Source organism: Choristoneura fumiferana, chromosome 6, assembly GCF_025370935.1.
Source record: "Choristoneura fumiferana chromosome 6, NRCan_CFum_1, whole genome shotgun sequence".
Classification (NCBI taxonomy): Eukaryota; Metazoa; Arthropoda; class Insecta; order Lepidoptera; family Tortricidae; genus Choristoneura; species Choristoneura fumiferana.
The window spans coordinates 14,010,733-14,036,177 of NC_133477.1; the positions used below are offsets into that span (position 1 = coordinate 14,010,733).

General features: G+C 38.6%; 3 protein-coding genes across 8 annotated transcripts; 1 reads left to right on the forward strand and 2 right to left on the reverse strand.

Annotated features, from left to right (window-relative positions):
- Positions 1-50: 50 nt before the first annotated feature.
- PGS1 (Phosphatidylglycerophosphate synthase 1) lies at positions 51-6,966 on the reverse strand. The gene is made up of 7 exons (XM_074089341.1): positions 5,909-6,966; positions 5,366-5,521; positions 4,159-4,373; positions 3,753-3,823; positions 3,024-3,119; positions 2,582-2,708; positions 51-1,467 (listed from the first exon to the last, which is right to left on the reverse strand). The coding sequence occupies exons 1-7, from the start codon at positions 6,507-6,509 to the stop codon at positions 1,342-1,344; spliced, it is 1,392 nt and encodes a 463-aa protein (XP_073945442.1). The 5' UTR covers positions 6,510-6,966; the 3' UTR covers positions 51-1,341.
- An 89-nt stretch (positions 6,967-7,055) lies between these two features.
- Positions 7,056-12,106, reverse strand: LOC141429126 (probable isoaspartyl peptidase/L-asparaginase GA20639). Of its 6 annotated transcripts, none has more exons than XM_074089356.1 (8): positions 11,999-12,106; positions 10,089-10,229; positions 8,569-8,776; positions 8,222-8,418; positions 8,032-8,145; positions 7,750-7,918; positions 7,575-7,676; positions 7,056-7,324 (listed from the first exon to the last, which is right to left on the reverse strand). In XM_074089356.1, the coding sequence occupies exons 3-8, from the start codon at positions 8,753-8,755 to the stop codon at positions 7,146-7,148; spliced, it is 948 nt and encodes a 315-aa protein (XP_073945457.1). In that variant the 5' UTR covers positions 8,756-8,776; positions 10,089-10,229; positions 11,999-12,106; the 3' UTR covers positions 7,056-7,145. The 6 variants fall into 6 exon arrangements, with proteins under 6 accessions (XP_073945457.1, XP_073945454.1, XP_073945455.1 ...); XM_074089353.1 differs by lacking the exon at positions 10,089-10,229 and adding an exon at positions 10,330-10,435; XM_074089354.1 differs by lacking the exon at positions 10,089-10,229.
- A 416-nt stretch (positions 12,107-12,522) lies between these two features.
- Positions 12,523-24,422, forward strand: Smurf (SMAD specific E3 ubiquitin protein ligase). The gene is given in 13 exon segments (XM_074089331.1): positions 12,523-12,817; positions 12,913-12,951; positions 13,203-13,344; positions 13,749-13,849; positions 14,742-14,988; positions 17,705-17,929; positions 18,525-18,652; positions 19,010-19,242; positions 19,928-20,101; positions 20,695-20,934; positions 21,307-21,494; positions 21,830-22,155; positions 22,158-24,422. Coding segments are annotated over 13 exon segments (2,418 nt in total). The 5' UTR covers positions 12,523-12,762; the 3' UTR covers positions 22,478-24,422.
- Positions 24,423-25,445: the final 1,023 nt, after the last annotated feature.

Below are 25,445 nucleotides of genomic sequence, written 5' to 3' on the forward strand. Positions count from 1 at the left end.
CCCAGAAATTAAACAAGGTTATTGAAACGGAACATTAATTATTCAACAAACAAAGTTACATAATTACATACCATTCATAACTAAAACTACGTAAAACTCGTACCTTATTGCCATCTTGTATATCTCTATTATGAACTATTTTCTAACTTTTGCTCACGTCTTTGTCTACCCGTGAGATCTATTTATGCAATGTGGATTTCTGTGACAGACTAGTTGGCGCTTGTATCGCGGGGTCCGTTCGACAAGTTTCACATTTGTTTCACGTTTTTGAGTGGTTAACCTCTTCACCGCCCCAGTCATCTAGTCGTGACAGCCAATGGAATGACTCACACGCCACGGTTATCTATACATGAACAAAGTTTTAATCATTCTGCAATAGAATTAAAAATCAAGTTGATTTGCCGCTGGTTTTTCTGTGGCGTACAGAGCACGTCACTTCGTTTTTGTGGCGGTGAAGAGGTTAAATAACGAAATAAGCCAATCTCAGCAAGACTGTAACGTTAAACGACCTCACGATACTAACGCCATCTAGCGATATTTACCTGTCAAAAACCCATATTGCTAATTGTCGTCTAAATCCGTCAAACTGTTTCAGCGTGAAAGAATAACTGAAACACACGCACAAATTCATAATATCAGTCGGATTCCTAAGTCAATCTTTGGTTCCTTATTGTGAACAACCTGAGGCTTGTCACCCTCATGCTAAAGCATTTAGACTTGCATTACATTCTTAAGCCCAGTTTAGACCTGCAATGCAAGTAAAAATCGTGCAAGGTGTATTACATTGTCATTGTCGTAAAGCGACTAAGTTTGGGTTCAGCCGAGCGCCGCAATGTATTGCAACCTGCTCAATTTTTCTTGCAGACTATACTGGGTTCAGTGAACCATTTCAAACTCGTTCGCTTTGGGGCCATCCATAAAGTACGCCACACCAAGTTTGTCAATTTTAGCGAAGTGGGGCATGAAAATATTATTTTTGGTCCAGGGACGCTCGGGGGAATAAAGGTTGGGCAACCATGGTCTAGGGAGTAGGTATTTTACCTACTAAATTCGCGATTCATATTTTGACAACTGAACTTCGGTGGGGCGTTAACCGAAGTTCCAAGGTGTTTGAGCTTTGCTTGGGTTAAAACTCGAAAAAACGCGTTCTCCCAGAAAAGACCAAGTTAGATCACTTGTTCACCCCGAAACCCCGTTCATAGCAAATTTCATCGAAATTAAAGCCATTTCAGATATGGATCCCCGAAATAAATATTCAAGAATTGCTCGTTTGAGCATAATAGGTGGATAGATTAGATATTTGCTTTAGGTAATAATCTTATGGGTTTGTATTGGGCTAGTTTAGAAGTAGGAGCGGAAGAGGCCAACAGTGGCTCGGACCCAAAGCGGTGTCGTCCTCCCTTGCAGTTCGCGGGAACACTCCGACGCGTAATCGTGGAGTCGGGAACATTCCTCGTGAAGCTTTGCCTGAAAACAATAAAATTACTTTAGTATATTAATAAATATAATGGGACATTTGGCAGGATGTCTTTGGGACAGCCTATGCCCAACAGTGGACGTACTATGGCTGATATGATTTTGACACTAATTGACCCAGTCTAGGGGTCAACAACCTGTGGCTCTTTCGATGTAAAGCTGCTTTCTCCAGTTCCATAAGTATAAAAATCAATTATTATTCATTATTATTTTATTACCAAAACTTTTTTTAAATTATGGAATCGATCCATGAGTAAGTAGGTAAGCATGCCTATCTGTCAGCCATTTATTTAAAATGAAAAAGCAAATCTTTTTTTACCCAGAAATAGGCTTGCGTTTTACCACAATCACGCCTGATGGTATTCGAAGATGTAGATTAAGATGCAGCATGCTTGCCTAATTAATACCCATTCACCCTAGATTTGAAGACAGCCAGATTGTGGCAATCAGGGAACACAGAAGCCGTCGGAGCATTCCACTCCTTGCTATAATATTTAAATTAAAAACTTTTGTGGCTCTTTAAAAGCTGGGAAATTTTGTAAATTGAATTGAAATCTATTGGCTCTTCCGGTCAAAAGGTTGCTGACCTCTGACTAGTCCCAAACCACAGATGATATACTTTATGCTAGTGATGTAATTTGTCAGTGCAATACTTACTATACAGACTGGAGAGCGAGCGAGGCAATGCAGATTTTGCATTATTTGTTAAAGTTTTACATAATATGTTCACTTTTACTAACTATAACCATCTAATAAATTATCATCTTCGCGTCATACTGCCTGCCGCGACTCTACTTTGACTTTACGCTATATATCATCATCATCATCCCAGCCTATATAAATCTTTCTGCTGGGCACAGGCCTCCTCACAGAATGAGAGTCCTTTGGCCGTAGTTCCCACGCGGGCCCAGTGCTGATCGGGAACTAAAAACGCAACGTTGAATTGCTTCGCAGAAATTTGTAGGTTTTCCTTCATCGTAAAGCTCGTGGTCAATTTCGAATGAAACTCAAAAATGCGAGCCCCTGTTTAAACCCACCTTCCTTTGCTTGAGAGTCCATAGGTCAAACCACTAGGCCACCACGGCTAACAATTACAATTAGTTACCTGCAAATCTGGCGAGACAGTAAAGATAGCCGCTTGAGCCTCCAGGTCTCGCTTAACGGACCGCTCACCCAGGTTGGCTGAACCCACGAGCGTCGCCCACGGAACTCCGCTGCCCGGGGGGTAATACCTTTTAAACGTCAAAAAAATAAATATGCTAGCACCGCCGACATCGCTTTTACCACAAACACAACGAGATTGTTTTACACTGCACCTGTATTAAGTACACTTTCAATCTGTATTTTATAATTTTATGAAACTATCATTCACTCATTCAATTTATTCGTGCCAGCTTTTGTAAAACGACCTTTTACTACTACATGCAACAACATACAGGCTTATCTTAATCTTTTTGCGTAAACTGGGATAATATTGTGGATATGAATAAAATAAACTGATATAACTTGTCACAATAGTGTCAATGCTAGGTCAAATTTAAACATACCATAAACCTTTGGCATGGAATGTCCAGTCCTGTCGCTCGTACTCCAACATTTGTACTCTATTAGTGTGATTACACTCCTCCACTCTGTTCCAGAACCTGTAATAATCATAAACAAAACTATTTATAAAAATATTCTTAACCAGACCTATACTACGAAGTTCAAAATTGGAAATTCCTATGCTAACGACGCTGCCGTCCAGCTCACGCTATTAGTGTTTAATAGGAGAGTAAGGCGGAGACGGTACGACACGATCTTCTCACTTCGGTGTAGTCCCCCTAAGCCGTCTTAGGGCATCAATAAATATGGGCCTCCATTGGAAAGTATTAAAGTTATCAATGACAACTAATTTCGCCATTTCACGATATGCCTAGGAATTTGTTGATCTGGCGGATTTTACGATCGGTCGCCGACATATACAACTTTTTTTAAGATTTATGCCGAGCTTGCTCGGTCAGCCAATTACTGTATCCTGTAATGCGAAAGTTTGCAAGTCTGTTTGTTTTTTTATTTGTTTGTTTGTTACCGCATCACGTCTAAGCCGCTGAACCGATTTAAGTGAAAATCGGTATACAGATAGTTTGAGTCCCGGGGAAGGACATAGGATAGTTTTTATCCCGGGAAATTGCATAGTTCCCGCGGGATACCGATAAAATAATTGTACGCGGACGGAGTCGCGGGTATCAGGCTAGTAGGTACCTAATAAGATAAAGCAATAAGACAACACATACTTTTTCGCTATCAACGAGTACGCGTGAGGTATGCCACCGGCTGGACCTGCCGCACCCATGAAGCCATTGGCCTGAAAAAAATACTCGTTATTTTTAGCAGCTATTTGCAGAATAAAAATAATTTTAATCAGAAAAATATCAAAAAGAAATGTAATTTTATTTATATATCAATATTTAACTTTCTACAATAAAATTACTTTAAGGCTGTAAAAATGCTTGTTTTCTATTTTTTTACACTAACAATAACCAAATGCAAAGTTTAAAAAATATTTACGTAAACATGGGGGGGGGGAATTCTTCTTGCATAATAATTAAATGAACAAATAGTATAATATACATAATATTAATTGGATGACAAATAGACAATGCATAAGCAGCAGAAAAAACTTATTTACTAACAACTTACATTGGGATGTGCCATCAACAAACTAATGTTGGCTTTACAGTCCTTCAGTAGAGTATCAGCATATTCTCCTGTCAAGTTAAAGTACCCTGTGGCCAGTCTAATGAGCGAATCAGGAGGAGCCGACCCCAGCATCCCCTGTGTCACTCTCTCATCCTGCCTTATCTCATATTCACCCATTTGTATGAGGGGAAACACCCATGTATCTTTTTCTGGATCTGGAAGAGAAAGCAATTTAGATAAATTAGTTATTATAGTGGTTACTGGTTGCTGAAAGGGGTACACTTAGAATAGACATTTATGTGGAGAACAAACCACAGATTCATATAAAAATTAACAAGATCAAGCATGGGTCTTACAACAAATTGAAAATACAAACTGAAATATAGATGCACAGAAAAACCAGAAAAATAAGACCAGCACTGGGAATCGAACCCAGGTCCTCGGTATTCCGTACCGCGTTCTATACCGCTAGACCAATGCTGGTCAACGGTACAGACACGAATTTCCCCTATGCACCTCATATCTCAGCTTGTTTGTTTCTTATTTAGCCACTTCAGCAAAAAAGTAAAAAATTTGGAATTGAAAAAAAATACAAAAAGATTCCTAAAAACCAATCTTAATTCCATGTACAACAGTTTCCTGGGTAAATACATGTTAATCTATTTATATGTTAATATTTGTATATATTAATCTATTTTGGGGCTGTTTCACCACCCATTGATTAATTTTATTTGATGGATAAATGTGATGCTCCATCAGATAAATTTAATCAATGGATAGTGAAACAAGAGGGTTAGTCTATCACAGGGTGCCCAACCGTCGATCGTGACTGTTAAGTCCAGTCAATCGTAGCAAGGATAAAAAATATAAATACTGAACTATGCTGTTTCATTTAAGATTTCTAGAAGTATGTAATTGGTAGATTGCACAGGGTTCCGTCAGTAAACAGTAGATCTTGAGTCTAACCAAGTTGGCCACCCCTGGTCTATCACTTAGATTATCAGAAAACATTGGACACATACTTTTTCCTTTGTCAATCAAACTATTTATAAGGTAGGTATAGGTGTAGCGGGCTGTTTTCCGCAACTCGACGTCTGGTAGTAACTTTTTATTTACACATGAATTTGTTAATTAATTACACATGAAAATTACAAATTTAAATGTAAAAAAGAGGAATTGAAGCAGAAAAAAATATGAATATTATTACTGTTGAATGAAGTAGACGAGTCCTGCTTCTCTTTCCATCTTTGAATTAGGTTTAGTATCTTCTCATTAACCTCACGAACCACTGCTTCTCTTGTTTCAAACTTTATTTCCGTAAAACCTTCCTTCACACATTTCTTGCTATAATTACTTACTTCATCTGCAAAATACAAATTAATGGTTTTGAGTTTTGGCAAAGGGTTTTATAAATAAAAGATTGATTTATTGCAGCAACAAAGAAGTAAATAAAACATGATGTTTGCATGGTAAATAGTATGCAAAAAAAAAATGATATATTGTATTTCAACCAATTTAAAAAAGGAGGAGATCCTATGATAGAGTTATGTATTGTTTTTCCCCTATTATGTATCCAATTGCTGAAGAATATATAAGTATGATTTATCCAAATTGGTGCAGTAAATAAAATCTAGTTCACAATTAAAGTGACTTCATATTTCCATTTAAAAAAGTTACAATTGGTTCTAGTTTCACACTTAACAAAAACTTTTAAATAAAAACAAAATAATAACAACTTACATAATCATACCTATGAGTTCACAATAGAAATCAGCCACATCTGGGTCATTAATTTCTATATATCGGTCCTGCCTTTGCTGGAAATAATCATTGGAGCAATTGGCTCCACTCAGCAATACCGAGTCATCCGCTATATACAGCTTCATGTGTTGGAGACCCACTAGCTCGTTGTAACGCGATGGTAGGGCTTTGGACCATGAGCCATGTAAGCGAGGCGTTTGGTACAAACAAATATTGCATTGTTCAGGAACATCACTCACAAACTCTTCCAACAAGCTCCGTGAGTTCACCTCCCCTCGCGTACCTCGCTGATAGTCCAACAATACACTAAACTTCAAACTTTTATTTCTCATCACATTTTGCTTCGTCACTTTTAACAATTCTTTTTCCAGAGTGCCTGTGCCTATATATAAACTAGCAACTGCTATGCGACGATTGGCTGTCTTAAATCTTTCATACAGAGAATCGTAGAACTTCCTCGGATCAGTAATTATATTAATTTTAGAAAAATTTACTGCAAAACATGGCGCAACACTATATAACCAGTTAAAGTAATGCAATTCAGCCGCCTTAAATCTTAGAGTTATATTTCCGTTGATCAACATTTTCATTCATTAAAATAACTAGCTAAAGAAACAATAATTAAATCAACAGAAATCACAAAATTCACGGCACAGGGCACAAGCACAGCTAACACAGCCGTGTAGTGTATCAAGATTTTGTCTTGTCAATTCAAGACTGACAGTGACAGACAGTGACATTGACCTGACACTGACAGATTTGTCAGTGCGGACATTAACGGTAGTTATCGTATAATCGATATCGATAAAAGAATTACCATGGAATACATTTTTGTGAAAGTGCACAACGCTTTTAGCTAGCTGTAATAGCGCGTAAACACCGGCCCAACGAGTGCTAACGAATGGATTTCGTTGGTCCTGTCTGAACAGCTTAGCGAACCCCAACGATCGTTCGTTGGCGTATGCCGGCGTTCCGAAGCGTGGCGGTAGGTAACATATTGGCATATATTGACGCGTACACACCGGCCCAACGAATGAAACTCATTCGTTGGCGCTCGTTGGGCCGGTGTGTACACGCTATAAGTGCAACCGTGTTAACTATTTTTATCGTAATGCTTAGGTAATAAAACCGCGAAGTGATTTGTATTTTTGTACTTTTTTATGCATTTAATGTTCGATGTTGGTAAAAGGCTTAAATAAAATATTATTTCATTTTCAAAAGGATTTTTATATATCTTTAGGGGCATACTTTTCTTTCAGAACTTCATCTGGTTCAATGCCGTAATAAATCTCAGTATCCCTAATGTATGCCCAAGACATTCTCTTCGACGAAAAGTGAACACCCACATCTCCATCCTTTGAAAGGGTTATGGCACCCGCAGTGTTATTTAATCTTTCAGTCATTCCTGAAACAAGAATTGATTTTATTCAACAAGAGCTTTGCTCGTTGTTTTTTTTTTAGGGATTACTTGCGTGTTTATCTGTTCGTCCGTCTGTCGCAGCGAATTTGCTTCGAAACTACTAAACTAATTGAGGTGACAGTTGAAAATTGTCACAGCTGTTACCTACCAAAAATTCTCGAAATAAATAAAAACAAAAATTGCTCGTTTAAAGGTACCTATTACACTTAGAAAATGTAAAATTTTACTCTCTCACCTATCACAGATTTTTTAGTGGCAATGTCAGCGTGGGTTCCATCTCTCATCGCATTTATAATACTGTGAGCCAAACAATATTTCAGAATTGACTCTCCGTGACCTGCAAAAAAATAAAACAGGGCCTCTAAAAATTCTAAGTGATCAATTTTGTCGATCATCAAAAAGTGCAATACCTGTAGTTGATACGCCACCAACTTTATCGTCTGCATAAGTTCCGCTACCAATTTGTGGCGTGTCACCAATACGACCGACCGCCTTTCCACTCATACCGCCGGTACTAGTTGCAACCGCTACATGACCACCGGCATCAACAGCCACAGCACCAACTGTTCCTACACCCCCCTATAAATCACAGAAGCGTCACATCAGTGTTCTTTGTTTTAAATAGTTACATATCGTCTTTGTCAGTATTTTTTTTGTTTTGTAACGTTATTATACTTAAGTCTAATTGGTACCTCATCTTGAAGGCCGATTTCTGTTCTTCCGAATTCACCATGTTTTAAAAAGTTTTGTAAAGCGTCCTTCGCTTGTTGAGTTATCAATGATTCTGGTGGAACCGTTTCAAATCCCTGAAATTTTCATAGAGTTTAACGCTGCCAAACAAGATAAAGCAACAATATTTAGTAAAGACTATTTGTTAATTACCTTCTCTAAAGCAAATATTTTAGCACCCTCCGCACCTAACAAGGAATGAGGAGACTCCGTTAAGACCTTGTGAGCGATGCTAATGGGGTGTAAAAAGTCTTTGACAAGAGTTACTGCACCAACATCGAGGCTTTTTCCGCACATGATACTTGCTTCCATTTCCACCTCCCCACGAAGATTCAGTACAGAACCATAACCTGTAAAGTACGGACTTAATATTTTTTTAGCGCTGTATTAAAGTAAATAAAACAACATTTTAAGAAATACGAGTTTTCAAAATAACTGTTACCCAAATCGTCACAAATTATTTAAATTACTTAAGTATTTTGGTTTGTAATGTAATATACCCGCATTGAAATTTTCATCCAACTCCATTGAAACAACAGCAGCCTCGACAGCTTCTAGTGCACTGCCACCAGACTCCAAAACTCGATGACCAGCGATTACTGCAGCTTTTGTGCCATCCAACTTTCCTTTCACTCGACTTTGAGGAATATCCCCAGCTCCACCATGTACGATAATTATGGGCTTCATTTTACTTGCACAAATTTTTACCTTAATAAAATATGATAAATGAAATTAAAATATGATAACTGCTGATAGAATAAGGCAATAAAGATTAAATAAAACAGTATTCATGAACTGTGAGTATCGTAACGTTATCAAAGTTTAAGTCATCAGTTTTTACTACTTTACTTCGTTACTTAATAATAATAATTCATGGCAATACACTGTAACTATTAAACAATCAATTTAAAATTCTTTCGTAACGTGGGCACAAGCAGTGTAAAGAAAGCCTGGTTCTGGCAACCCTACAAACCAAAATTGAATTGATTGAATCCAGTTGTTCTAGAAACTTGAAATTTAGTAGGTATAAAGCACAGGCCAATTAAGAGCAGGACTCTGATAACACAGGGTATCCTTGGATACCTACAAATTGGTACGGAATCCTCGATGCACTGTCCCTGATTAAAGAAAGTTTATTTTTCTTTGACCATGAAGGTTTCTTCCTCACTGGAAGCATTCATTTATGAGTATCAGCGTATCAGCTATAAGATTCTATCGTTATGAATTTACGTCAAACTGTCATTTTCTGTCAAATCAATAAATGGTGTAAGCTTCATTACAAGTACTTCTTCTTTTAGTGCCACTGAACAATGCCCGTATGGGTTTTCAAAAAAAAATGCTCATGAATATAATGGGTTGTAATTAAAACACGCAGCGCACGACGCTGTATGGTGCCGATATATGGCGTCGTGACGTGAACTTAAAACGGAGAAACGGAGCGGAGGCAACGGAGCGTTACGGAAGCAACGGAGCGAAGGAAGTGGAGCGGAGCGGAGGCAGTGGAGTGGAGCAGAGACAACGGAGTGGAGGCAGCGGAGCGGAGGTAGTGGAGTGGATACAGTGGAGTAAAGCGGAGACAGCGGAGCGGAGTACCACGGAGCAGAAGCAGCGGAGCTGAGCGGGGACTACGCAGCGGAGCGGAGCGGAGGCAGTGGAGTAAAGAGGAGACAACGGAGCGGAGGCAGTGGAGTAAAGCGGAAGCAACGGAGTGGTGACAGACAATGGAGCGGAAGCAGCAGAGCGGAGGTAGTGGAGTAGAGCGGAGGCAGTGGAGTAAAGCGGAGGCAGTGGAGTAAAGCGAAGGCAACGGAGCGGAGCAGAGCTGCCTCCGCTTCACTTCCAGCCTCTACTCCACTCAGCAGCGTCCGCTCCGGTCCGCTCCACTGCCTCCGCTCCGCTGCCTCCTCTCCGCAACCTCCGTTCCGCTACACTGCTTCCGCGCCGCTGCCTCTGCTACGTGGTACTCCGCTCCATTTCACTGTCTCCGCTTTTCTCCGCTGCCTCCGCTCCGCTCCACTACCTCCGCTCCGCTCTACTGCCTCTGCTCCGCTGCCTCCACTTTGATGCCTCTGCTCCGTGGTACTCCGCTCCACTCCGCTGTCTCCGCTTTACTCCGCTGCCTCCGCTCCGCCCCGCTCCGGTGGGGCTTCTATTTTCTACTCTGAGGTTCAAAAGGTAACGAACGAACCTATTATGAAATCAGTGTATTTTTGTTAAAGAATACGAGCACTTGTAAATCTTGTCTACTTGTAAACAAATACATGCGACTCGTTGCGGTATTCCGAATGCAGCACGCTCATTGGCGGGCCGGCTGGTTACGGCGCGTGCGCGATCTCGTTCCCGCGCAGCGCACCACGACATGTGTTGCTAATTTTCATAAATAAAAACGAATTATTAATTTAGTTGCTAAGTCATTATTTACGATGCTCTTTATTGGGGGTTGATTTTGATTAAATTACTAGACAGATATTGAAGCTCAAAAATAAATAAAGTAGCTGACTTACAATATTAGTCGCCAAATCATCAATTTTGGAGATAATATATTTATTTATTTATTTTATTTATTTAACTTAAAACAATTAAACGCATTACATTTAGTGTTACTCGCCAAACTGTAACGTTTATTGGCGAGAAGCGCTCAATTTATTTTAAGTACAGTCACCAGCATTAATATCTGCCACAGCGGAGCATGTAAAAATATCTGACACGTCCTTCCGGCCCTAGAAATAGAGCCGTATCAGATATTTATGCACGCTTGTTGTGTCAGATATTGGTGCTGGTGACTGTACATAACTACCTACCCACCTCATTCTACATTGTACAAACTTGCAAACAGAAGTAACAAAAGAAAAAAAATGTATATGCATATAAAAAAAAACTTCTCACACATAGGTACAGGTACATAATTATTTTGGATCCCCGTGGACAAGGTTACCGAGAAGAGAATCCCTCAATTTAATTTTTAAACCTGATTTACTTAGTTTAGGGGTCTTTCTTAGTAAACTAATTATCGGTAGCCGAGTTATATTATTTGTTGTTTGTAAATTGTCGCTCGATTTTGTAATTCGCTGGTAAAGTCAAAGTCAAAGTCAAAATATCTTTATTCAATTTAGGCTATAACAAGCACTTATGAATGTCAAAAAAAATCTACCACCGGTTCGGAAAAACCTCTGCTGAGAAGAATCCGGCAAGAAACTCAACGAGGTACATTTTTTTTTTAAACAGATTTACAATATTGTATTGTAAAGATGGCATATTAGTTTAATAGAAGCTGTTCTATTAACCCGTTGCTTACATACAAATACAGATGTTCCGTTGCGGATGCTAAATAAAACTTTAGTCGCTGCACTTATTATTTCCCGAATATAATTATAAAAAATAACTTTTTTATGCATATTTCCCTAACGTGCTTGGCTTGCCAAACGAACTAAACGCCAATGGAAAGTTTTAATATATGCAACATGCAACACCTAGGTTGCTAACCTTTTTCTGTCGTGAATATTGTCAACAACAGCAGTTTTGTTTAGCTTCAAAATGTAAATTTATTTGCCGTCTTATTAGGTTCGCTTATCGGTTATCTTATCTGTAAATGACAAAGAACCAGAAACACATACACAACTGCAATGCAGTATTCGATTACGTTGGTTTATACTATTTTGACATGGAGTTTCATTTATTATTGAAATTTGAAGCATAAACCTACATACTGACCTCTTTCTATAACTTATAACTACATAATGCAATGCACTGTGCGGCGCGCCTGACCAATGACCCTGGCCGACCGCAGAGTAGAGTAGAATTGACTCGACTAAGTCGTGGAACGTGGAAGACATTTTGAATTATACTCAAAAAAATAATTTAAAGAAAGAAATATTTTTGAATTTTGAATTTAAAATTAGTATTAAATTTATAATTAATATTTACACGTACCTCTGCTTGATTATGTTTAGCTGCCACTAGACAAAACAAAGTTAATGATATTTTTTTTATATCAAGAGACGTGTAGCATTGAAACCTAACTAATTAAAGAAACTTTAGAATCTTGACAACGAACTGATTAACTCTAAACTATGATGATTATGTTTCTGAAATGCCAAATCTAAGACACGATTTATAATAAGTTTGTATATTTTTCATTATGAAATTAATTATGCAATGCACGGGCAATGAAGTAGGAGACAGTTGAAACCTACCTATTCGAACAAGAACTAAGTTTAGATATTTTTAAGAAATGTAAATCCTAACTAACTCTAATAACAGACTTTGAAACTTAACTAGACTAGTGAAACTAATAAATTGAAATCACGGCTTTGTAAACAACACAAATCATTTCATTGTTTGTCAGGCAAGTCAGGGACATGACAACGAGATATCGTTTTTTTCATCGATATATGTATAGTATACAACTTCTAGTAATGTTCTCTTCCGATTCAAATCGCTAATAGTGATGAAAGTGTATGCTAGGCTTTATGAAAGAATGGTTTTGGTTTAGGAGTGAATTGGGAGTGAAGGATAAAACGTAGTGGTTATATGGTTATATGCTCTTTGGTGAAGGAGTTGACTGACTGACATAAAGTGAGTGAATGAAATTAAATTAAAAAATGGTGGATTGTGGTTCGTGAATAAGATGTGGTGATGGAAACACATAAAATTAAAATGTTTTAACCGTGTATAAATAGTTTAATAATGATAAAATGTCGACTCCAGCATCAGATCGAAAGTATGGAGCTCAAAAGATACGTCTCACAAGTACGTAGATTTTTTACTAATTGAAATACTTCCGCAATTTGAATGGTGTATTTTGCTTTTGGTTACAATCTACTCAATATTGTTACAATTTACAGTTTTGTGCGCAAGAAACTTGGCCAGAAGAGATCTTTTTCGTAAGTAAACTTTTATATTTGTCCTATTGTTATCAGTATGCAAATGGAGGTCTTCCTAACTCAAGGTCTGAGAAATAAGGCAGTGAGGTTTGGTGCGTACGAACGCGAAATTGTCGTGCGAACACAAATTGCTCTTATGATAATTTAGTTATTTAGATTGGTTAGGATTACCTAAACGCAAATATGAAATACTTTTACTTTTGTTGTTATGAATTTTGATAAATAGTAGTAAATTTTTGTCCTAATTGTAGGAATGCCAGATCCATTTGCCAAAATATCAGTGAACGGAAATGGCCAGGTTTATTCTACAACCGCTGTGAAAGCAACACTGGATCCAAAGTGGAATACTCATTATGACTTGTATCTCACCAAAGGAGATGGGATCACTATCAGGTACCACCCGAACTTTTATTAATTTTTGTAAAATAATCTCTTTACTTGTGTTTTCTTGCAAGCCGTGGTGTATGTGTAGAGAATTCTACTCCTGATTAGCTTTCAGTGAGAAGGGAGCCCTATCTAATGAACTCTGTTCTGAATTTAAATCTTAAAATGCTATGCTATATTATGCTTATATTTTTCTGTTAAAAATGTGATATCCAATCACCACCAGGTGAGTATAGCTAAATAATATCCAAAGACTCGTATCACCTTTGCAGGTTTTGTTCACATTCATTTTTGAGACATCTTAAGGTTCCAATCTGTATGATATGATATAATAAGTTGTCTAGCCAATTGTATTATTATTTTTATCTAATGCTGTTTATAAATAATTATTCAAAACTTGCTTTTCCTTTCAGCATTTGGAATCAGCGGAAAGTCCAGAAGAGACAAGGATCAGGATTCCTTGGTTGTGTCCGTATTCTGCCTTCCACAGTGCACAAATTAAAGGACACAGGCTGTGAGTCATTCTCCATTATTAAGTTACAGTGGGGCATGGTTTTGTTGTGGGCTATATTTATGAAGAATGCCAAGTTCTTAGCATCATTGTTTGTTATTAGTCATGGTGTGCAGTATGTTTAATTCTGTGGTAAACCTTTTTTGTGTTATAATTAGGTCTTAAGTTTTTGAGGTTTAGTAGGTATAAGCCTATACTCTTGGTTTGTCATATCTCACTAATATTATTAATGCAAAAGTTTGTAAGTCTGTTTGTTTGTTACCTCTTCACATCTGCATCGCTGAACTGATTTAGATGAAATTCGGTATCCAGATAGTTTTGAGTTCCGGGGAAAGACAGAGGATAGTATTTATCCTGGAAAATTCCTATAGTTCCTGGCATAGCCATAAACGAATTCTATGCGGAAAAAGTCGCGGCAACAGCTATACTTGAAACATTAACTAAATATAAACAAACTTCAGCTGCCAGACTTGGTGCATTCAAGGATTTTAAACATTTTACTTATCTATATCATTTTAATACAAACTAGACTGGTGTATTTCAATACAGAAATGTAAATGTTTAGATAGATTAATGGGGGATGTTCAATGTTTAAGACACTAATTGAGGTTGTTTTGTTTACATTTCGTTAGACACATCTAAACCAAGTCTAGGTGATAATAATTAAAAACTTAATTTGAATGCTAACTGATATCAATGAGTTAGCCAGAAAGAAGACAATAGGGAAATTATTAAATCTAACTCATATTTGCATAAGCAGGAAATATTTTATCTTTATCAATGCAACAATGAAAATTATAGAATGATTTTCAGAACTTATTGTTACAAAATATCTTTATTGATTTTAAATATTTTAATATTCACAGAATTATGACACATAGTTTGCCTCTTTCAGATCAATGTCTTGAGCTTTGTGAAGACGGTTCTGGTGAAACATGCGGTGTCAGAGGTCAAGTGATAGTGTCTTTGCTATCTCGTGATGGGGCCAGGGGCGAGCCGGCGTCTGCGGCAGGCGAGGGCTCCCCGCTAGCGGTGGTAGGCCCAGCAGGCGAAGTCCGGGCTCCCCGGGAACCCCCACTACAAAACATTGCCCCGCAGCCATTGCCACAACACTGGGAAGAGAGATTCACGTCTAGCGGCAGGTAATTAGCGTATCTTGTCTGTCTGGCACTCCAATTAGCATACCATGTCTCTAAATTATCTAATAAAGAGATGCTAATTGTAGATTGCATACTATGTAACAGAGTTTCGTTACGCTTTTGCCATAATTATGCATGCATGTTGTTTTTTTGAGTTAAACTTAAGGTGGCATCTAATTTGTTCTGTGCATTTCAAGATCAAGAATATTAATACAGTTTGTATGTTTTCTTAAGTAAACACTTAATTAGCTTGAATTCTAGTGGATTAGCTTGTTAAAGTGGCAATTTATTTATTTCCATTTGTTTGTTGAAGTGGCAATGAGCAAGCCATATAGCACAGAGAACAGATGGTGTTTGGGGCCAAAAGTTTTAGAATGGAGTCTGTGGATTGGCAAGCACAGTGTAGGATGTCCACCAATAAAATGGGTGGATGAACTAGTTAAAGCTGCGGTTTCATGAGATATGCAGGCTGCTTCCAACCAAAGCAACTGGAGGTCTATAGGTGATGCCTATGTCCAACAGTGGACATCCTATGCCTACGACTGATATGATGATGATAATGATGATGAAACAAACACTCAATACTTTTAGTCTACATGTTGTCCAGTTGTATGACATCACATGCTATTTACAAACAAACTGAGAAATGCGAATTACACTGGAGTAAGTTTATACATTATTCAGCATTGTTGTGATTTCTGAGAATCAGCTCATATTCTGGCATGTGTCAGTCTTCATGTACCAACGTAATGATGGAGTATATGCTAGGAGTGATTTTATCTGGGATTGGCAAATATTGCATTTGGTTTTAACTTAATGAGTCTTTTCATTTGGTTGAAACTACAATAACTGTAGTATGCAATAAATGGTTTGCTGAGGATTGCCATCAAAGAGGTGCTATTATTTCTTTTATCTAGGCTAGGTTGTGAGATCTATTAATTTAATTTAAGTGTACATGTAAATTCTAGGCCACATGATTATTAATAGGGTGTGGTATAGTCTCATTAGTATGCCTAAATAATTGTCGCCTGGTAAGTGTACAACAACAATGTATGCTGTGATAAGTGGTAATGCCCTTCTGTAATTTACACATATTTCTACAAGATCAAGATAAAATCTCGAAATATCAACGTTGGCTTTAAGTCATATGAAATTTGGCATGGTTGTTGTAATGCAACATCAATGATGACCACAAACGACAATGTAATTTTAGGGAATTCCCACCGGAATTTTAGTTATTACACACCCACATACTAAAACGGCTGGACGGATTTGGATGAAATTTGGCATGTAGACAGTTCAATGTCTATATTAACACATTGGTCACTTTTTATGCCGATTTTTGCACGGGATCGGAATGAAAACCCCAAAATTTCAACTGAATGAATTTCAATTTCATATATACAACATTAATGAAATCCACTATGTAATTTTGGGAATTCCCAAAAGAAATTAGTGGAATTCCGAAATTTCAATTTAACTGCTGGTTCAAATGGATTATGCGTGCGAAACCACGGGTAAATAAATAAATAAATATCATAGGACACTTGACTGACACCAATTCCGACGAATTCCGAATCCGACGAAGACCTAGTCTCAAACTAAGCAAAGCTTGTACTATGGATACTAGGCAATGGATAAAAATACATATATAGATAAATACATATTAGACATCCAACACCCGAGAACAAACATTTGTATTATTCATATAAATATCTGCCCTGGCCGGGAATCGAAGCCAGGACCTCAAGCTTCGTAGTCAGGCTCTCTAACTTGGCCATCTGGTTGTCAAAACTAGTAAGACATATTTCTACAATTTAACTATAGTCCGTTCCCGTTAAAATGTGAGTCATCCATCATTAGTGCAACTGCAGGATAAAGGCATATCCATACTATAGTACTTTTTGGTTAGCTTGGATACAGTGACATTCCACAATCTTGTCAAATCGTTTGACTCGCATCATCTGTCAATTAGTACGAGAGCGAAGGTCCTTAAATGCGTCTTTGTTTCGATTGTTTCGTATTGTTTGATGTTTTGTACTGTTACTTTGTTATTGAATTTTGTTATTACGGTTTTTGTTAATTATTTTACCGTTATTAGTTTTGATATAGTGCCAAAGAAGACCGCATGGTTTGTGAGATCCCGATAGACTAGCAAAAAACACTTGCTACGCGGGCGACCCCGCAGGCAAAAACTAGTTAGAAATATAAAATATCACTAATAAAATCGATTACACACCCTTAGCATATTTAATCGAGAATCGCAATAAATCGATTCGAGTTTACATTGTTACAACCCTTTAATTGCTTAATGACATGTGTCACCCTACCCATCCTATTCGAAAAGTACCAAAATTTTTTTTTATGAAATTTTTTAAACAATCAATATCTTGGAGAAGGTACTAATTCATACTTATCTTTAAAAAAAAAGATATAAATAAAACCATTAAAATTATAACAAATAAAATCGAAACCTAAACCAACATTAATATTAAAACTCTGATGAGCCTTATTAAAATAATTACTCATTTTAATAATAATCAGACTCATCAGAATTTTATATTTATAAATATATGAGGTACAAAAGACACGGCCGCATACGAACGGAGAACGGGATGACGCACTATTTTACTTAACGCCAATCTGTAGTAACTATGTTGACTTGTCAGTTTTCTAATATCTCTAGTGTATAGTGAGCTTTAAACCAGGATGTCTGCAGGCCTTATTACGTTAACCACGCGCTCCGCCGTACGCAATGGGAGCGTCCATCGCCGGAGCCCGCCAGCCCGGTGTCTGCGACGTCGCCGGCCACTTCGCCGTCGCCGCCCGCGCCGCTGTCGCCACCGTCGCCGTTGTCGCCAACATCACCAACGGCTGCGACGCCGACCACTCCGTCGCCCACGTCCGATACTGACGTTAACAACGCCACATCCATATCTATGAGGTACCTAAGTGGGCATTTTTGTCAGACAACCCGGAAGTAAAGGAAATGTTCAGTTTTTACGTGTAACAACACGTTTTCCACCAAGTTGTCTAAATTCTTTTGTAACATCAGTGATGGTAAGTACCTATGGTAAAACTTGGATTCAATAACTGCCCTAATAGGTATATCGCTATAGCGTTTGTAAATGTAGGGGCTGTGTGTGTTAAAAAATTAAATGGTTAAGACTGTAAACATTTAAAAACTACTTAACCTTGGGTTAGGAGTTATAGCCTGGGTTAGGATTAACAGTTTGAATACTTTTAAAACTACATAACCCTGGGTCTGGGTCAACAGCTTAAACATTTTAAAACTACTTAACCCTGAGTAAAGATTAATGAAAGTCTGGCTTAGGGTCAACAGTTTTAACATTTAAAAAATACTTACCCTGGGTTAAGAGTAAAAGCTTGGATTAGGGTCGATAGTTCCAAACATTTTAAAAATCTTAACCCTAGGTTAGCAGATAAATCAGGGTTAAAAGTTGACTCTGGCTGATCCTCGTAAGCCCAAACTAATCTATGGCTGGAAGAACAACTATAACACCATTATATGCTTACAGGCCGCAGCCGCAGCCGCAGACGGCGGTGAGGCGGCCGCCGCCGACGTCGCCGACCAGTTCCACCGCGCCCGCCACCCCCACCACGCCCACAACGCCGCTCGCTACCGCCGACCTGCCTCCCGGATACGGTATTATTTTTAACTGCAGTGATCGAAATTTCGACGGCCAAACATTTTTTTTATTATTATTTATTTACTCAAATAAAAAACCTTTTCTAACCTTTTTCTAACCCGGTGCCGGCTGCGGAGGCGCGGCGCGCCGCGGTCCTTGGTTGTTTATTTTTTAACTTGTGTGCGTGTGTATATGTTTGTATGTGTGTGTGCTTGTTTTTATCTCGAAATTCTCATAGGATTGGGATAAAATCTCCAATTTCATTTTGGGGAATTTAAATTTAAATTCAACTTGCTGGATCTAATGGTATACGCGTACGAAGCCGCGGGTAAAAACTATAAAAAAAATCCTGAAGCCATTTTGTTATTTCCCAGAAATGCGCACAACCGCCCAGGGCCAAGTATACTTCTACAACAGCGCGACGGGCTCGAGCACGTGGCACGACCCGCGCGTCCCGCAGCACCTGCGCCACTGCTCGGTGGCCGCCGGGCCGCTGCCGCCCGGATGGGAGATGCGGCACGCGCCCTCCGGCCGCCCCTACTTCGTCGACCATAACAATCGCACAACGCAGTTCACTGACCCCCGGCTGGCGTTGTCCCCTAGACATGTGAGTTGTTCTCAATAATTTGTGTATAGTATAATAATTCCTGCTGTAATGTAAGTGCAAGGACTTATTAGTAAGTAGTCTAAATAACCAAATAATTAGCCACCATTATCCAAATTTCATAGGTGGGGATTGTTTTTTTTTACCTTTGCTAGGAATATATATACCGGTATATATGAAAACTTTCAGCTTTTATAAAATAACGAAGATCCGGGTGTCGCTAGCTATTGTCCATGTGAGGTCCACATAGTCGTTCAAACTACAGTCAGAGGCAAAGATATCGACACGGCTAAAGTTGCAAAAATATGTATACACGTCTTTATGCACTTAACATTAAGGCCGTGTATACAACTGGCGCTGCCAAGAGCGCAATCAGCGGTATGGGCAATTTTTGAAAAAATATTAGTTTTTCATATAAATATACAATTATACTCGCAAATGTGATGAAAAACATTGTATGTCACACGGGTGGTACTAGAATTACGAACATCGACTCATTAAAGCCCTCAGTCTTCGACTTCGGGCTTCTAATAGACTCTCGCTCGTAATTCCTTATTTACCGCCCTTAAGACACAATGTACTATTTTTTTATTCGGTCATAATCATAAGCTTGTGTTTGATCTCGCCTGATGGTAAGCGAAGATGTGAACTAATTTTCAGCATCTTTGTAAATCTGTGTTATTTCCAGCCGCCTTCAGAGCCCGCGCCGGCGACTGCGCCCGCACCCCCGGTCGCGGCCGCGAGCGAGCCCGCCGACGCCGACGCACTGCCCAAATATAAACGCGACTTGGCTGCCAAGGCCCGAGTATTGCGCGCCGAGTTGCAAGCGTTACAGCCACAGACCGGACACTGTCGAATAGAGGTGAATGGGGTTTACGTTTTAAAACTGTCAATTAAACAGAGAGATTCGACTAAAATTAATGGTGGTGCTTTACATACGCATATATTATATACGATATAATATAGGTATTTCAACTGTAAGAAATTGGCATTGATGTGGCAGAACTAGATTAAACTCTTGACATCATCAAACAAAAATGGAATTAAGTACATAAGTATATGAAAAATATCAAAATTGGGTTCTTCTTGACTGTTCTATAGAAATAAAAGCATTGGTATTTTGTTGACAATCAGAATCCAATTTTATATTAATGTCATTATGCGACGATACTGTCAAAACAAACTGTTAAGATAGTTTTACTTGAGGCGAGCGAGACGAGAATTACCAATAGCCAAAAGGTATCAAAATGTTATGCCCAAGATTATTCTTTTCAAATAGATTTTGGCTTCAAATGCTTTAGAACTAACCGCTCCGAACTGAAAATTAAATGGCTCGCGATTGTAAGACGTGCGTGAGTGCCATCATAACGGAGGTGCACAATGTTTAGTTAGGTACTATACAATGTTTATAAATTTCTCTCTTGGTTCCTTAACTTACACTTGCACACACTCCAGGTATCACGCAACGAAGTTCTCGAAGAATCCTACCGGCTGGTGATGAAGTTGCGAGGCAAGGAGCTCCGCAAGCGGCTGCTAGTAAAGTTCCGCGGCGAAGAGGGATTGGACTACGGTGGAGTGGCGCGCGAATGGCTACATCTGCTTGGCGGGGAACTGTTCAATCCACACTACGGATTGTTCCAGTATGCCAATGCGGGCGACGATCGATACTCGTTGCAGATCAATGCAGATTCTGGGGTGAGTTTTGAATTGTCAGCTTATACTAGGTGGCGCCCGCTACTTCGTCTGCATCTGTGATCTTTACTTTCTGTCTGTCCGTCTGTGATTTCTTCACGCTTAAACCGTTAAACCGATAAGGCAGAGGCGATTTATCGACTATTTGGCTGCGATTTATTGACTACTCTTTTAAATAAACTCTATCTGTTTAGCAAAATCATAAAAATTTCACTGTATCTTAAAAATATTTTTTTTTTTTGCCAAAACTATTCGTCACTGATTATCAAACAATGCTTGTAATTCAATTTTATCTACAGCCTACTTTAATAGAGCATTAAATGGATGGGCTTGGATTGATCCTTTTTTTTCTATAAAATATGAAATTAAATCCAGGTGAACCCGGAACACTTGTCATACTTCCACTTTGCCGGCCGCATCCTGGGCGTGGCGTTGTTCCACGGTCACCAACTGGACGCGGCGTTCACGGCGCCCTTCTACAAGCAGTTGCTGGGGCGGCCCATCACGCTGCGAGACATCCGGGACGTTGACCCCGAGCTGCATCGCTCGCTTTCCTGGATGCTGTAAGTACTAGGCCCATTGGGTATAAAGCTAAGCTATAAAGCACTGTCGCTAACTGTGCATTAGACTTGCCGCAGTAGTCGCCAGTTGCGGCTTAATATCAACGGCATTATGAATCAACCTCTTATAAAATATGAGTATTACGAAACATATAAAAGACGTAAATTTACGAGTCATAAAGTCGTCAATATATGGCAGATCTTAACCTTCGGTAGTAGCCATTAGTGATCCAATGTTTAACATATCTAGATGTTATCTGTGTTGTTAGACAAATAAGATTAATGACATGGTAGCTGAGGAGATCGGAAATTACACCCTGAATTTGTAATACTTCCAGAGAGAACAGCATCGCCGGAGTAATTGACACAACGTTCTCTGTTGAATGTTCGTCGTTCGGAGCCGTGCGTAGCGTGGAGCTGCGGCCGGGCGGCGCCAACGAAACCGTCACGGACGCTAACAAACGCGACTACGTGCGTCTCTACGTAGCGCACCGCTTCACTCGCGGAGCCGAGCGACAGTGGCTGGCTCTACAAAGGGGCCTCGCTGACATCATACCCCCGCAGCTTATGCGACCCCTGTCCCCCAGAGACCTGCAACCCCTCCTCGCGGGCCGAGCTGACCTCGATCCCGCCGACTGGCGCCGCCACACACGCCTCAAACATGTGACCCCGACGCGCCCATCGTCGGTTGGTTCTGGGAGATCGTGGAAGGTTTCGACGCCGAAATGAGAGCCAGACTCTTACAGTTCGTCACTGGCTCCCGGCGCGTTCCGCTGGCCGGTTTCCGCGCTCTGCAAGGCTCGACCGGCGCCGCCGCTCCGCGACTTTTCACGCTACACCTAGTAGCGGACGCTTCCCCTGACTCCCTACCCAAAGCGCACACTTGCTTCAACCGACTCGATCTACCGCCTTACCCGACAAAAGAAAAATTCCACGACAAACTGAAACAGGCCGTTCTCGAGACCGCTGGATTCGCTGTTGAGTGATGTGAAAGGAAATGATATTATTAAGCTTTGTATATTGCTGATGTATTGGATGGCCTTTCGAGTACTAAGCTGTTGCGACTAGTCTGAGTTGTGTTGAATAGAGAATGATAATGAGACTGATTGAAATTTTATAATTAGTAACATGACAAAGATGATATTTCCCTAAATAAAAACTAAACTAAACTAAACTAATTAGGCTAAATGCAAATTGGGTTCAAAAATACTGTAAAGTAAGGTATGGATAGAATTTAATATTTTGTAGGAATTATGCCCAAGAGCATTTTTTTACTTTCACTACGCGCGCTGACATGTGGAACGCAGGTTGAATCTGTTCCCTTTGATTTCGCTGCTCCCATGCGGCCACGTTATATTTGTTACTAATAAAAGGAAAAGAAATATTCAAGACAACTGAGTTAGTGCTTTAATTATCTAGGTTTATTACAATAGGTACTCAATAATGATTTTTCTTATAATCGTAAAAATCCTATCTATTTTGATTTTGTTTAGAATCTTTTAGTCTAAATATATCCAGTTGTAGGTGTGGGTCGCACAAAACTGTAGCAGATTATTTTTGAACTGTCATGAAGAAGAAGTAACTGTCATTTCAATAATTAACAATGCTCAAATCCATTTTTATAATATTATTGTAAGTTGTATTGCCATATTTTTAGCGGAAAACACTCTGTTTTCTGGTGAGTGGGCTTCCACATGCGTTATTCTCGGACTAATCAGTTAGTGTAGATTAAATATAAACAGCACAATTGTAATGTAATTTTTTATTATTTATTTATGTATTTTACGTTTAATAACAATATTAATATATAGGAACCTCTGCAAAGTGATATGTACAAAAATGCGTGAATTACTAAGTACCTATGTATTTTTGTAAACTATATTATATATATAAAATGTTTGTGTCGCCAGTACAAAAATGTTTTGTAATAACGACTTGTTGCTTGGGAGGAATTTCGCTGCATAAGTATTAGTTTGCACTAAACACTAGCTAGATGTGAAAAAAAAAAACATAATAATCCTGTGTTTACAAAAGGTTCATTTTTAAGTGTTTGGTGTGATTGAAAAGTATAAAACAGTATTTCTGCAGCGATTTATTTATATGTGTTCAATGATTTCAGACAAGCTTATGCTAATGGTGCCTTTTTTGAGTATTCAATGTAAATAAATAGCAAATATCTGGCTGGCTGGAAAAGGGTGAAATCTAGGACGCTTCGTGCTCAGTTAATGCTGGGTAATATAATGCATTAACTCTTTTGTTAAAAAACGTCAGATGAAATTTGCGGTTTCCATACATTGTTCATGGTTTATTATTTCAATAATGTATAGAAACCACATTTTTTTTCAGACTTATTTCAACAAAAGAGTTAATGCATTATATTACCCAGCATTAACTGAGCATGAAACACTAATTTTGTATTACGTCCTAGATTTCACTCTGTATGTGTTTAGTGGCATTGTTTATTGAACAGTGTACAAATTAGCTGCAGAAGTGGACGAGTGGTTTTAGTGCTTTAATTGTATACAAACAACTACAGCCAAGTAATAATAATACACCAACAACAAAAATGATCATCCACTTTTGCTGCTGACTGTACTAAAAAATGCAGTAAAATTTGTATTTCCTAAATGAAAAATAACGTTTATTGTGAGCCAGCAACTTAAACGATTTTTCTTTTGTCAAATAGTAGGTTATTTAAAATGCGAGATTCAACTATTTTTGAATTTATACTATCAAACCGAATTGGAATATTTGTAAATATTTAAAGGTGACATAATTGATTATAACCGATATTTATGTAAACAAGGATCAGTGCCTTTAATCTGCTAAGTAAATAAATAGTTTTTAATTTTAAACTTGTATGACTGTTAGTGATATGAAATGATTTATTAGTAGTATTGAACTTACTTGTATTTAAATCATTTAATTAAAGTATTTTTGCACAAAATATAATTTTTATTTACATACACATTTACACACACATCCGATTGTTTCTTGAAATATGGAAAAGCAGAATTTGAAGGGAAAGGGGTTGTGTTGTGTAACAACAAAGACCAAAAAAGCATATTTTATGGCTACAAACCTTTACCAGCTGAATCGTTCCCATGAATAACGCTGGCTGGATGTTAGAAATTATAGAATAAAAAAAAACTTGTTACTTTTAGGGTTCCGTAGTCAACTAAGAAACCTTATAGTTTCGCCATGTCTGTCCGTCCGCGGCTAAGCTCAGAGACCGTTGGTACTCGAAAGCTATAATCTGACATGACTATACATATCAATCACGCGGACAGTGGTAAAATAAAAATAATTTTTTTTTAGTGTGACCTCCCACAGACTTAGTGGGGGTGATTTTTTTTTCTCGACTAACCCTATAGTGAGGAGTATTGTTGGATAGGTCTTTTAAAATCATTGGAGGGATTGCTAAGACGGTTTTTCTATTCAGTGATGTTGTCGAAATATTCAGAATCTCATCTTTCCCAGCTATTATAGCCACTGCTGGGACAGCCGATCTCAGAATGAGCCGGGTTGGGCCGTAGTTCCCAGTGGGCCCAGTGCGATTGGGAACTTCACAAGATACGAATGACTTCACAGGTTGGCAGGTTTCCTCACGATGTTTTCCTTCACGTAAACTTTTTCCAAATCAATTCGCACATGAATTTCGAAAAACCTCAGAGGTGCGAGCCGGGGTTGAACCCACGACCCTCTGTTGAGACGATGTCAAACATAGGCCACACGCTTTAAAAAAAATATAAGAGATATTAGATAAAGAGTGTAATTTCCGAGATCTAGCTATCTTCAACATACCGAACTTCGGTCATTAGTATGTATGTTTTCCGTTTCGTTTCAACTTTTTCCAATCAGTCGTTTTGTATAGCCTCGGTGTATAGAAAACGACCATTTAATAACTTTTTGTTCCACACTATTTTTTAAGTTCATCTGAAAAATGCTAGCACA